Below are 15,190 nucleotides of genomic sequence, written 5' to 3'. Positions count from 1 at the left end.
GCAACTCACTCAGCAAACCCGCAGTCCAGTAGTCACAATCATCGTTACTTTGGCTTCTGCTCCATAAGGAAAACATATGCAGAATATAATGTAGTGGTTACCAGATGGAAATGAGAATGTTATCTGAGACAGCAATATTTCTTACAGTCTTCTGGATGGTATTACCAAAACACTCAAGGAGTGCTAGCAGTGTCTCTGTATATAAGGTAGAAGTCTCATGCTATTTGTATTGCTGACTGGTAATTATTCTGCAAAACTGCTTCCCACTCGATATATGAGCTGTGCCTAGAGGCTGTTAGATAAGCCAAACCTTTGACTTCATCCTGATACTTACAAAAGAAGTCTTAGTCTGAAGACATTGAAAAACTTGCATAGTATTTGAATTTTTGCAAATTTACTTGTACTCCCAGCTCTAGTTCTACAGTAGTTTCCCATTTATGAGCAATCATATAAGTAATTTTATTTATTTTTTATACATTTATATGCATCTTTGTCTTCATAGGTTTACAATGCTGGACCAAGCACTCTCCCTGGAGCTTTTCTTGACATTTCATTTCCAAACCGCCTCTCTGCCACTGGAGCCGAAATATTTCACGTTCAGCAGATGATGGTGAGTACGTTATGATGAGTTCTCAGCCCAGAGAAGCACTGCGAGCTATCGATGACTGAAACAAAAAAAAAAATCCAACAGAACTAGATGAATCAGTTGCTTTTTTAGGCAATAAAAGGTTCTTTGTATCTGTGACCAGATCATCATAAGCAGCTGAGCCCCTCCAGCTGTTGACTGCTGTCCCTCACCTGGGGCAAGCAGCCAGTTGTGTGTTCCTGGTTTCCTATGATGCAGTGTAAAACTAGGTCAGGCTAATAATCCCGAAGGAAATGCGGAGAACAGTCCCTGAGTCACACCTCCAAAGAGGACTGAGTCTTAATCAGTCCTCCCCGATTAAAGGGTGTACGTAGTATCAGCAGGATCTGTTACCGAGCTGACTCACGTTCCCTGTTTTTTTCTGTGGTTATCTGCAAAAATGCTAGCTAGGTCTGAATACTTTATAAATACCTTATTTATATATTATTTAGATATTATCACATCTGTTTATTAGATATTCTCATACCTATTTATTATAGTATCAGCAGGATGTGTTACCGAGCTGACTCACGTTCCCTGTTTTTTTCTGTGGTTATCTGCAAAAATGCTAGCTAGGTTTGAATACTTTATAAAAACCTTATTTATATTTTATTTAAATATTTAGATATTATCACATGTGTTTATTAGATATTCTCATACCTATTTATTATATATATTTATTATAGATATTAGCATATCTATATATCATATCTATATTATCATATCTATTTAATTATACTTATTTATATCTACTTATTTAGCTATTATCATATCTTTTATCAGTAGAAAAATTTTCTACAGTCCACGTTATTGCTCTTATTGTGTGTTATTGCTCTTTTTGAGTGTTAACAAATTTAAGTAACGTAGAAATTAATTCTTTCAACACAATGTTTTTCAAAAGACAATTTTGTGTCAACTGCAAAGAAAACCAAAATAAATTGTGGTAAAGGAGAAACATTCATAGATTTAATTTCTAATATTTATTTATTACTTTCAAAGCTTTTGTTAAACCACTAAAATACCATCATTTATACTGTGGTGGCCAAGAGAGGGAAACCTAACTACTGAGGTAAATTTGTTGCTGAAATTCAGAGTAATCCATCTGTGAGACGGAACTAGCTCTTTGGGCTACTTGAAAAGAAGTATTATCCAAGAAAGGATATTATTAGCTACTTTTCTAGCCTTTGGGCTGAAAAGTATTACCATTCCTCACATGCAGGTAACTGTGTCGCTGAATTTGTGTATATATAGATCCATTCAGACCTTTCTAAGCAGGTTTCCAAAATTTGTGCTATTGAAAAGTATGAGATTAATAGACATATATATGGCTTACAGATGGGCACTAACAACAGAATCGCTGAGGTTTGAGATACTGTATGAGGCACCAGTATTGCACAGACTGAGCCATTTCTCCAGCTAGACTGAATTAATTCTCCAGCCTGTGTCTCATTTTCCATGGCATTGCATTTGAATGTTTTATTTAGTCCGGCCTTACATGTAGAAGATCACCTTCCTTTTGACATATTGCCTGTCAAAGGATCGTCAATGTGTGCTGTGGGAGAGGGTGTGTGTCTGTGCTTGCAGCAACAGCAGGGAGGTGGGAGTCTCCTTAACAGATTTTGTCTGCCCAGATGTTGGTGTCTCCTCTAAAGTCAGTCATCCTATATATTCCTCTATAGCCAAGGGAGAAGAATAGAAAACTCAGCCCATCTAACTTAGGATGTGAAGAGTTCCTTCTAGATATTGCTTGTTTCTCTGACTCTTCCAGAAGTCTGGGCAAATTGTCTCAGACAAGACATCTGTTCTGCACACTTGATTTAGCCGAGGTGTGCGCTACCCACCGAGTGGGCAAGGGCTAATTTCCAGGGATAGTTTGCCATGAAGGCAAACACTGACAAGGAGGGGATGGACTATATGGTTTTGAATAGCTGTTATAAAAACAAGGCAACATCTTGCACTTAACTTGTTTTTCCTTGCTGTTGTACCTCTGATGGCTTATTTAAAGGAGGTCCATCTGGGTGGTGTGGTCTTGGGCACTGTGATAGCAAATACATGCAGGGTTTGTATCCCTTTTCCCCAACAACAGGTTGCATTTCCCCCGCATTATTTGATGTCTGTCTTCTACTTTGCAGTTTGTCTTTGTAGAAACTTCAAACTGTTGTTGTGAGACCTATTTGCATTGAAGGCTGAAGAATGGTAGTAGGCAAGTGTGGTTTTATGAGAGATGTCTGCATGATACACTGGCATACCCTGGCTCATTTTGATCACTGATTTGGGGTATATGATTAGTAGGAGTTAATACATGACTTTTTGAGCACCTCTGACATGTTAATAAATGTTATCCAAGCAAATCCTGCCTGGGATAGTGGTTATCCCTGCTTTACAGATAAATAATTGAAACACCAAATGGTTTGCCTGAGGTCACACAGGAAATCTGTGTCAGAGCCAGGCACCGAACCCATGTCTCCCAAGTCTTACTATTGTAACAGGAAAAGCATCCTGCTCTCCTCCTGCTTCTCTCCCACTGAGTTTTTATTGACTGAAAAGGGAACTAAAATCATGGAGCTTTTCATCTTTTCACAGACCAAACAAACTTAAACAAACAAACAAATAAACCCTGAGAGCAGGCAGATTGGAATGAACTTTGGAAAATGGGCTAGAACAGCTGTTTTTCAAGAGCATTTTTGTAAGTGTAGTCATTAAATATTTCAAGCTTTTGCTTATTTTGAATTTCTCAGAATCTAGCTTTCAGTAAAGGTGATAGTATCTTTTCTTGCAGGTGTTTCTATAATTATAACTTTATACCTATAATCCAGCCATTTTAGGCGTCGGCGTTGCTAGACCTTTCAGAATAGCTGTCGTTAATACAGAGGATTAGAAATTGTCATTTATCTGTAACTGAAACTGTTGATACAGCATTTGGGATTTGATTACATCATGGGTTTGGTTTTTTAAGGCTAATAATTCTTTTGACACTTCTCTAATATACGGTATGTATGGTACAGCAGTGAAATTTATGGGTGAAAATGCATAGTAAAAGCACTAGAGTTTGCATCTCAAATACACATATACCACACAAGATAGTGCTGGAAGCTAATTCCTTCATATTGTGTTGACTGATCTAGTTTTACAGGCACAAAAAAATAATAAAAGAGAGTCACATATGGCCCACTGGAACGGTCTGTATCTCTGGGAGGTGTTAATAGGAATTATTATCTTGCTGCTCTTAGAGGAAATGACAGCCCTCATGCTTCCTCTGTTCCTGTTGCTCTAAGCTTTTGGCTTTATTGCAGAAATTGCTTTAAGATTTTCTTCCAGAGAAATTCAGGTCAAAGAGATGTTTTGACATTTGGAGTTCTGCCTTAGAGATGTTCAGACGCTCTTCAAGGGGTCTTGGGAGTTTCTGCAGCACTTCCTCCAACAAAACCCCTAATATAGAAAGGAAACAAGTCAACAGTAAAAGCCAGAAGTGAAAGAAAACTAGAAAAAAATGAGGTGAATGTCCTCCTTATCAAAAACTTTAAACCAAAAGGAAATGCTAGAAATTTTACAAGTCATTTTAACTAGGGAATTTCACCATTGACATTAATTTTACGTAGCAGATACTCAAATTCTGCAGCGGTAAATGGTAATTTGGAAACAGGTAAGACAAATTAGTACTTATTTGTTTTTATATATTTTTGTATTTGCTTTCTGGCAGAGGTTTCAAGCCAGGTTAAAAATATAATAAATGAAATACCTCTGTTCGTTGGTAAAAGTGTTGTGATAGGAACAATATAGATGATGACACAGAAAAGCTTCACCCAAACAGAGTACAGGAGAGTTAGTGTTAACAGAAATGCATGTTCTCCACTCTTCAAGCCATTGATGATCTATTCTTCCACAAAGGAAAACAGTGCTCATTATACTTGTGTGTGTTTTGGTTTTGAACTGAAAGATTAGTAATTTCCTTTGGGTATCCAGCTAATTTGATGGGCAGGGGAAGCGCTACTTGACTTGCCAGCCAAGGAGCTGCTTTCCAGGGCATCCAAAAAGATTTTCACAATGGGAGTTCCTACCAAATTAACCAGGGTATTTCCTGAAGCTGTTGATAAATTAGCAATGTGTCCGGGATTACTCTGGTGCTGGCTTTATGGAAGTGGATCAGATTGTTGCCTTCCTATTTATTTTATTTCCAGGGAAGGTAAACACAATTATGAGGAACGAGGGACTAGCAGTTGGAAACCGAGTTTATCTGTTTGAACTGGAAGCCAACTGCAGTGCAAGCAGATGATCCTCACTTCTCCTCTGGAGGGACCAGGCTCTGCAGGGCTGCCAAGTTGTTCAGACTCCAGTCAGACAATTGTCACCAGCATCAAAGATGCACGGTGTTAACCCAGAGCAAGTGCCATGTGTGCTTCTGGCTTTTTGGAAGGAGCTTTTGCTGCTTCTGTCGCATGGATCGTGCAGGCCAGCAAGCACTCATTTATTTTTTTTTAAGAGCCTTTTTAGGTGAATCAATACCGAGGATATAAAGAACTGTGTTGTTATCATTGCTGAGATAAGAATCTTGTTGGAAAGTGAAATGCATATGTTTCAAGAGAGTCTCTTCAAAGAGTCTGCAGTCTAAAGAATGAAATAAAGGGGAATTCAGAGGAAGGAGGGAGAAAGAAAGATTGTTCTCATTTTTCTGATGAGAAACTCCCTCCCTGCATGTAACTTTTGATATCTAAGTGTGGTAATTACTTTTTTAGTAATTGCTAGTAATAGAATATTTTCAAATTAGTATGTTCTTTTACGCTAGTAATTAATGGAGGGAGAGGGGCACAGAAACAGCTCTGGAGAAGCACCTGCTGGTCTCCACTGACAATGCAAAAGCCAGCTAGTCTCCTTGAGCTTCCCTAGGCATCTAAGCTTAGACTTTGAGAATTATCTCCAGAGAGTGAAAAATGGGTTAAACCTCAATCTTGTGAATCCTGTTGCCATTAACCTTGAGTGTGCCAGTTAGCTCAAGCCCCTAGTTCCTGGTCCACCATCCACATCACTTTTTGGTTAGGGAGCAAAGTAAAAAGTCTTTCTGTTGGAAGGAAAAATAAAAGTCCTCCAGTTGTCCTTTTATGCTTGGCATATTCACTTCACAGTTCTCCTTCCTTCTGTCTGAGCTGGTGAGACCTGGATTGTGCCTTTATGAAAGCTGAGTATCAGTAAGATTTAAAAAAATAAAGAAAAGCCGAATTAGAAATGAATTAATAGCATGGATGACTTGAAGAGAATTCCTTTCCAAGTTGCCTTTTAAGTTAATGTCTGCCTGAGCATGGGACTGTAGAAAAGTTTGTCATGTTCAATAAGGAAAACCATTGAAATAAACATTATTCTCTTTCTGTGAATGTTGAAACAGAAAAAGTAAAATGGAGTCAGTCCCAGAGCCACAAGTCTTTCCTGGCTGGTGACAGGTTACATTTTTAAGGCTAGTTTTGTGTAGCAGTCATGTAATTTTTCTTTGTAGCATTTGCACAGTAATGTCTGTAAGGAGCAGGAGGACATTAAGGGGAAGAGTTAAAGCTTGGTGTCTTGTTCCATGAAAGGCCCCGAACTGCTTGAAGTTTTTCTTCATTTGTATAATGAGAAATAAATCTTTTCAATTTTAAAACCTTAAATGCGATTTCTGCTTATTATCTGTAGGTTGTTATCCTCCAGCGTAAGAATGAGACTTATTGGCTACTGCACTGCTGATGTTTAAAACCATAAGCAAAGGAGGATTATCAAAGCTCTCTAAAGTGTTGGGAGTGCATGAGTACTCCTAGAAGCATATGTTGAGATTGTCAGGCTCACTACTGTATGCTCCATGTACAGAGGCAAACCTGTATAGCGTTATCATTATGTAGAAAATCCCCTGTTTGTTGGCAGGCAATTTTAAATTGTTTAGTTTCTGTCTTTTGAAGTTTCAGGTCTTGACTCTCAGAACATATATGAACAGTCCCAGCATGGAAAATATAAATATTTGCTGATGATACTTGATGTAGCAAAATTATTTGCCAGCACAAATTTATGCTGCTGCTGGTTGTCACCATTGATACAAGGATTGTATAGGAACATTTTGGATTTACAGCAAGATTTATTTTAGCCCTTTGTATTAGTCATCCCCCCCCGTAGCCTCCTCATTTCAGTGATTGTTACACACACACTGACATGTGCATATTTTGGCATCGTATTTAAAGGCATAGCTAAATTGCTGGAGGTATTTATTCATTCCAGGGAGTGTACTGTACAGAATCTTGCTGACCTTCCTGCCTCTTTCACTTCAATTGCTTCCTTAAATGACTGTTCCAAAATATTTTGCTTAGGCAGTTGGGGGTGTTCCCCCCGTGCCCAGTCTAGAGCATCTCTCTGACAGCAGCTGAACCTGGCTTTGCCTGGGAGCCCTGTCACCTGAGGAGAAACTGGTGCATCTGCCCTGTCCTGGGATGGCTGTGGGGGGAGGCAGGAGCGTATGGCATGGTCCAGCATGGCACAGTCACCTCTAGACATGGGAAGCAGGACCTCAGAGCAGCTCATAGAGAGCTTCCATCAACATCTTCCTAATGTCCGCATGATAAACTGGAGCTCTTTCAGTGAAGAGGAACTTAGCTCTCATTTAAGTTTTCATTGTTAAACAGGAAAGGGTGCCTCGCCATAAAGTTAAGTTCTTTCCTGAGTTGGGACCTTAAAATAAATCCAAAGTGGAAAAAAAAAATCACGACATTTTTGCTTTACTGGAGCCATCAGAATCACTATACAAAAGCTGTGCCTTGGTTAGAGTTCACTGCATTTACGGTGTTTCAAAATAATCTTTTCATGCATTGATGGATATTGCCTTGAGGATACATTAAAACTACTTAACATGGCAGAAAGTTTTCTGTGACTTCCTAGTTTGGATTTTTAGGTGAAACCAGATTTGAACAAATTTTCTGATGTTTTCTATTTGTTTTGACGAAATCTTCTTGCACGGAGAGTGCTGTAGTACTTGCATAAGCAGTGAATTTTTTTGAACATGCTAAAGAGAATGTTCATGGAAAATACATTTTGAATGGAGAAAAATAATTTTAATTTTCAAGAAAGACTAGTACTATAAAAACCAAGGCCATCAAAATGTAGAAAAAATGCACTGTGCTCTATGTATTAAATCAGACCATGGCAACACCTGACGTTCACTTGTGGCCCTCTCACAATTAGCTTCTACAATAAAGAAGTTAAATTTATCAAATTACTTAGTTATTGAATTTTTCCAACACAGTCTCCCCCCAAAACTCATGACCTGTCAATATGATGTGGCAGTCTGATTAATATCTGGGGCAAACTGAAAGCATTGCTACTTTGTGAACTGCCCATAGATCCCATTTTCTTGGCTGAATATGTGAAATTCCAATTTTGAAAAAGATGGCTGATTTGCCTTTTAATAAAAGTGAATTTCAGATAAAGAAAGAAGTCTTATGAAGTGAAATGGGTATATACATTAGCTCTTATCAGATTCATGAAGGAAGCAGGAGGTTTAGTAGATACCACAGTAATCAGGAGCTTTGCTGAGGTATGGAAAAAAATGTACAGTAGACTTTTTGTAAGCTTCCCAGCCAGAGAAGGAAGCTCCTCCTGGTGAAGGAACTACTGAATGAGAAGAGAGTCTACAAATTATGTTCTTTTATTATTTTTTTCATTATTTTTTATTTTATTTCTTTTTGAAGGAGTGTAAGAATTGCATCCTTTCACCATTTTCCCATTGGTGAATCGCTTCCTGCCAAAAAACAATGAAGAAGGAAATTCAGGAAAGAGCTGGTTGATGAATTCTTTTAACATACATGCCTCTCTTAAATTCTGATTCATAAACTAGCTTTTTTCTTCTGTACTTTACATACAAGATTTATGGTTTAAATGTAAATTTGGAAACCAAGGAAGAGTTGAAAACAATGGTATCTGTGTGTATAAACTCTAGCTCCCATTTGATGGAAGAGGGGTTTACCACCATGTTCATGTATCAGAGTGGAAATAAGGTCTTTTGCTGGATTTCTTTCCTGACTTTGAAAGTACATCATTCCAGTCTTGTGCAAGGTACCAGACAGTATCAAAAGTATCAATAAACCGTTCCTTGGGGGAATGAGAACTTTGAGGATCTCCTGGAAACAAAGGACATCTACCTGCAACTTAAAATACACTATCACCAGCCCACCCCCCCGGAGGGCTTTTTTAATGAGGATGACTCATTTAATCTTCAAGCATCTACAATAGGTCATTAAAATCATCCTCTTGGAGGTCCTACCTTCTCTCCACTGCCTCTAAAGAGAGCTTAGATCTTAGAGCTGATCTTAGATACGTCCTCTTGTTTTTCAGCTGTTACAGGCTGATCCGTAGGGAGCACATGAATGTTAGAGGTAAACTGGTTTCCATGTAAGGTGCTGTTCATTCATTCTTAGGCCTGAACCTTCTGTGGACCTCTCAGTTAAATCATGCGAGTGGTTCATCTTTCTTCTCACTGTGTACATGTGGCGGTGCCGGTGCCCTCTGTCTAGGAGAGGAGCTGCCGTCTTGCAAGTCAGGAACTTTAAATCAGAATATCTTTGCTTTTCTTACTAAGCTGGGTAGGCAGCACTAGTTCTTGAGAGTGGTACTTCTGGGGATTGAGGCTAAGTATGTGCGAAGTGGTTGCAGGGCCAAGATCAGGCAAATGTTGCATCATTATGATGATCAAACCCAGTTAACAGGTTATTTAATTAAGCTGCAGGGTTAAATGCATCCGAAAAACATCTACAGGCATTGCAGTTGGGTTAGGGCCGTTTTGTGCCAAACATGCGTGTAGTGTTCTCCTTTAGGCTGGAGGAGCAGAAGCCAGAGCTATGGTGGAGTACTCCTCCACACTGATTTAATGCTTTGGCATCTCCACTCTGCTTCCTCTGGCCATGTAATTTTACCTGTTAGATCTATGGAGTACTGGTTTTCCTTACCAACATTACTATTTTTAGCTGAAATCTTTCAAGGGTTGTGTAAAACGGGTTAATTCTTCAAATTCTTTTCTGTTGTTTCAGTGGCTCTGAAATTTATTGCCAGAATCAACAAAACTGCTCTGATTCAAACATGTGTCGTTATCTGTGAATATTAAACATTTTTGGCATATGGAGCAAGTACTCAGATAACATATTTACATAACTTATTTGTATACTGTTGAAAGTCTGACCTTGTCTGGAATTTCTTGTCAGTACCCTTTTTTTTCTTCGTGTGACATGTCAGATTATCCACGCCTATCAATTCTTCTCTGTTCCCCTACTAAAAGGTGAATCAGTATCTTTGAATCAGGGCATGCATATACATTTTTTCCCTAATGTTAGGATGAATGTGCTATGGTTAACAACAAAGACAAACAAAAGTGGATCTGTTATTTATTATCCAGTTTGCAAACTTGAACTGCTGATTAGACATACGTACATAAATAAAACAGAAGAAAAAAAAAAACAAAAACAAAACCAAAACACTAATAAGAAAGGAGAAATGCGTAAAAACTATTTGGCAGTGATTTCATGAAGACTATGGCCAAACTTTCCTTTGGATCCAGTGTACCCCAGGGCTGATGAGAAAGACATCCATTTTGGAGTTGGACAACATTAACAAATTCGTGAAACAACTGACCTGTGTGTTTCCTGTACCTAAAACTGCAAATATCTTGTTTTCCCTGATCTTGCCCCTGTGCTTTTTCTGTAATCAGATGTGGGTTTGGTTCCATCACACGCACGCACGCCTGGATTCAACCTTCTTCATGCTTGCTTTGTGTCAGCTTAATTCTGCTGGCTTCCAGGCTGTCACTAATAACTGGTGATGATTTAGATCAAGAGAGGAACCAGGCTTACTGCAAGACCCTGGAAACTTTAAGTTTTTAATGCCTTAATGAATGCTTTGCATTAGTGGGAGTCTAGTGTTGTCTATAAGGAATAAGCTGAATATACACGCTTGTTTGACTGTTTTATCTTGTAGAATGCCAGTCATTAAATATGGGATTAGCTCTCGGCTTCCTAAATGTGGCAGTGCAGCAGGGAGATTGTAATTAATGCTTCATTGGAAGCAACAGCTAGTTGCCTCTTGTTTTTCAGTCTCATTCTGCTAAGAGACTCCTATCACATGCACATACTTAACCCCATGCCAACTGCTAATTTCCACTTCTCTGTGCTTGGTTCTCAGCTGACATTCCCAGCTCCCTGTTTGGAAATTGCATTTCATTTCCCTCTCCCAGGTTGGCATCTTGTGCAGCACACAGGGCTGTGAAAAAGTGGAGGGTCTCACCTTTGACGCATGTTAAATGGGTTGAGGTTCAGTCTAGAAGGGTCCACTGGCTGTCAGACCACCTGTGACGTTTATGTTACAGGCAGTATGGCCTGAACCCTTAAAATGTTTGCTAACAAACCCCAACAATTTCCTAAAGGCCCCAAAGGCTTGCTAGAAATTGCCATGTTCTGAGAGTAGCTACAGATGAGCAGAAATTATGTTACGAGTACCCTGAAGGTGAGGGACAGAGCTGAGAGTAGAAGGGGAATACGCTGAGGCAGGAGGTGTGTTATTTCTCATAGAAACTCCAAACCCCCTAAACTCATGGCTGACCTGAATTAGAAATGTGAGAAGTGTTTTGTTGGCAGCTCTGGGTGATCCTCTGTGTTCCCAGGGGAAGGTGTGATGATTGTCCCCCTTGTACTGGTATCGCCTTGTTGGAGTGTCAAGCCCAGCCCAGATATTCTCATAAATCTCTACACGTGCAGGAAAAGTCAGAGAGGATGATCCCTGTGTAAGTAATAAATCCAACATGCTATTCCCATACAGCCCTGTTAAATATCCTGCAGTATTTTAGGATGTGATGTGTGTATATGTTTTACATACAACTGTTTCACTCTGAAATGTCCTCCTGCCACTTTCCTTAAGGGTGGTGTAATCTGATATGATTAAAAATTGTTGCCGCTTTATGGGTTTGCCCCTGCTCTGTAAGACTTTTCAGAGTCCATTAAAGTCGTCCTGTGGGAATTTCTTCCTTGTTGCAGATACAGCATTTTTAAAGCATGAAGTAATGCACATGCTTTCTCCAGTGGTTACGTCTTGTCTCTAAGAAGCTTAGTGGTTTGTGCTGATGACAAAAAGTTGGCAGAGTAGCCCATCGTATAGGTTGTCCTATTTAAACATTGTCTCTCAAGTGTGCTTATGGGCTTTTTAAGGGGACAACAACTTCCAGTAAATTAACAAAGCTAGAGACTAACTTGTCTCTGAATGTGTGGCTGTTTATGGGTAGGGTAGGCAGCATAAGGGATACTCTTATTTTCTGCATGATGATAGATTAGTAATACTATTAACCTTTGCAGGGTTATGGTGACCTTTAGAGGCCTGAATATGCAAAATGCCATTTACAGTCTGTTTACTACAAATGTTCTGGCTTACATCTCTTTGTGTTTATGCATGTTGCATGGTTATGCACACGTGTTGAATGCAATAGGAGAATACGCATATATATGTTCGTGAGTGAGTAGTGATTTTCAGTCCCTTAGATTTTGGATGCCCAGCTAAAACTCTCTAAAAGATAGTGATTTTTAAGTGTTGCATGTCCACCTTGCGGAAGCAGGCCTGATAGGTGTCTTAAGTGAAGCATCCAACAATAACAGCTCACTGTTGAAAATTCTAGATGGCTCTTCTGACATCCAGAGATGTTCAAGAATGCATGTGAAATCTGAATATAGGTTGTGCTGGTTTTAGTCACTCTGATATTTCCACTGTGAAGGGGGGGGGGTTTGACCTTTATTTACCTTGGGGCTGAGCAGTTTCACAAAAGTGCCTTTGAACTTGAGATAGAAACTAGAAAAAAAATAATATACATGCTGCACTGATGTTAGGTGTTTTGCAGTCTGTGACAAGATGTTCCTAGAGAACAGGAACATCTCTACACATGGACAGCCTGGTAAAAAGAAACCATTGTCAGTAAAAGCTTGTGTGGGAAAATTTTACATTTTGTTCTTAATGTTGGTTTGCTTCACGTGAAAGTTGACAACATTATTAAAGATGGTCAAAACATGCTTCATTCTAATTAGAACCATGACAAATCATAATAAATACATTAAATTAAAAATTCTTTTATGGAAAAGTTTTTCAAAAATGTTCAGGTTTCCATCAGAAAACCACCCCTTTATGAATTTTTCAGTTTAGAATTGAAAATCTGAAAATGTAATTTCAATATGCTATTTATTTTTTTAATTGGAAAGGTTTTCCAGGAGTTGAAGGCCAGGATCAGTAGTTGGTAATAGTTAGTTCTGTGTTAAGCGAATTTTACACTGTTACTCTGAAAAAACTCGTTATATATGTGGAAGTCTAGACTACATGTGAGAGCAGACTATTGTATATAGAGAAAAAGAAAAAGCAGAAAATAATTTAAAACCTTCAGAATTATTTTTAGGACATTCTTGTCTGTAATGTAAAGCTGTTCAATGAAATCTGCTAGGTCAGATTAAAAATACACATATGTCACTGCTAGTTATGGAGGAATTTTGTATGGTCAAGACCAATTGTAGCTTTTTTGTTCCAGAAGGCTTTGCTTCAGTAGAAGTGTAACCATTCTAGTATTAATTCCAGGACTGCTGCTTATAGGAGTTAATGTAGTATCCACACCCATGCATGAGACAATTGAAAACTTGTTCTTAGCAAGCAGGCATAATGTGTATTTTGCACACTTTCAGAGTCATGACGCTTGGCAGTTCTGCTGGGCTGAAGCCCAAAGCGCACCTTAGAGTGCTTCTTCACTAGAATCTGAGTTCAGCCCAGAAGTGAGCTTTTAAAGCAAAATCCCCAGCCCTCCCCATGCAGGGACCCGTGGTTAGCACCACAGAGTGCGCAAACCGGATTCCAGTTGGGGCCAAAGAAACACAAAGGAGCGCTCGGAGAGTGCGCTTAGCACTCATTTGTGGCTGCAGCCCACTCAGGGCACAGGAACTCAGAGCGTGTTAGAAAGAACATAATCTGGACATCAGGTGCTGAGGATGCCATGCGGTTAGCCTGGTTCACCTTTTTGTTTGGCCTACATTCTGTGCTAATGCAGACTTGCTCTGCATCTGTCTGGGTACGGATTTTAGGTACACTTCCAGTAGAGGAGATTTAACTGTATTGCCAGTGCACCAGACCACAAATGATTTTATGCAGGACTTAAAACAGGTAAGTACCTTCTGGAAAACAAAATGAAACAACCTTTAACGGAGACAGCTGGGAAGTCCCTTCCTGGGAGGCTGCAGAGCTGCTCCTGCATCGTACCTCACTCAGGACAGGGGTTTTATTTCCCAAGCTGCAGGCTTAACATAGGATTTCAGAGAGCCTCCCTTCTGTCCTTGTTCCCCCTGCCCCAGTTTTGTTATTTGTTTGTGTTAGGAGTTGGATGTTGATTTTTCTCTGTGGCTTCTGTGCAGTCCTTGTACTGAGTACAAAGGCAACACACATCTCTTCCCACATCCTCTTCACTGCTCCAAAAACCCCCTGCTGCTCTTTCTGTGAGACGTTAGATCCCAGGTCCTGGGAAGACCACTTTGGGGGTAATCCTTTTCTGTTTATAGGCTGCTGAGACCACATGGAAATTTCCAAAAAGCTCTAGTATGTCAGGTACCCTGAAGCTCCAACACATCCTCAAAGAGCCTGGCTACATACTCTGTTTCAAAGACTTACACAGTTCCTGCATCTATAAATCGTAAGCGTTTGCTCATGCAAAGCCCTTAAACTTTGCCAGAAATTTTCTTCTCTGTGTACCAGATGATGAGGTTGGTCACAAGGAGAAGAACAGTTGGCTGGGGTAGCACCATGTTTGAACAAGGAGAGGCTTGTTCACACGCACGAGGCCAAATCCTGATTTGTATTTCAGCGATGCAGTTCAGTCTCAGAATAATGCAGTCAGGAGCTTTGTGCAAAAATTTTATTTAGCAGGTGGATTTCCTAGAGCTGAATTTTTCATTGAAAACAAAGTTTAATGAAAGGTTGCCATAGTTTTGTCTGACTGGGTGACTGAACCTTCCCTTTATGCATGTAAAAATTGAGGAAAATAGGAGATGGTGTGAAATATAAGTGTCTGACAGTAACCCTATCAAAACAAAAACCAAAAAAAAAAACTGTGGCCAGTCCTTTGGAAAGGCTGGATTTCCTTCTACATCAGCACGATCCACCCATTTAGAAGTTTTTTATTACTTTTTTCCTAGTACAGTGGCTCTGCTGTTTCTAAGAGTGCTAGAAGAAACTGAGTGCTTCTCGGCTGCCTTGCATCCTTTCCTGCCTACCAGCTGTCAGCATATGCTGATTGATCACAGATGCACAGATGAATACGACCTAATTTCTGCCTGGTTGAATTCCCCCAAATTCTGCAGGCCAAGTAGTAGTGTCTGCCACCTCCTAGGAACTGGCATCTGCCTTTGGCTACTAAAACAGGCTATAGGAGTCCTGTTGGTCTGTTCCAGAGCCGTGCAGGTGACAGGAGGTGCTCGGTCCTTGCACGTGTCACTTCTGCCATGTGCAGACACACTAAATTTAGTAGCCACCTCATGTAGGATTGCTGCATAGTTGGAAGAG

General features: G+C 39.7%; 1 protein-coding gene across 1 annotated transcript in view; it reads left to right on the top strand.

The window, feature by feature from the left end:
- Nucleotides 1-15,190, top strand: part of ITGA9 (integrin subunit alpha 9) — a 227,065-nt gene that overhangs the window by 176,664 nt on the left and 35,211 nt on the right. Inside the window, exon 23 of the mRNA XM_042806477.1 lies at nucleotides 503-610. Within this exon, the coding sequence (XP_042662411.1) occupies nucleotides 503-610 (108 nt within the window). The remainder of the gene's footprint in view (nucleotides 1-502; nucleotides 611-15,190) is intronic.

This window comes from Tyto alba, unplaced genomic scaffold (assembly GCF_018691265.1).
Source record: "Tyto alba isolate M040663 unplaced genomic scaffold, T.alba_DEE_v4.0 Super-Scaffold_46, whole genome shotgun sequence".
Taxonomy (NCBI): domain Eukaryota; kingdom Metazoa; phylum Chordata; class Aves; order Strigiformes; family Tytonidae; genus Tyto; species Tyto alba.
This window is presented reverse-complemented; position numbering and strand designations above follow the sequence as displayed.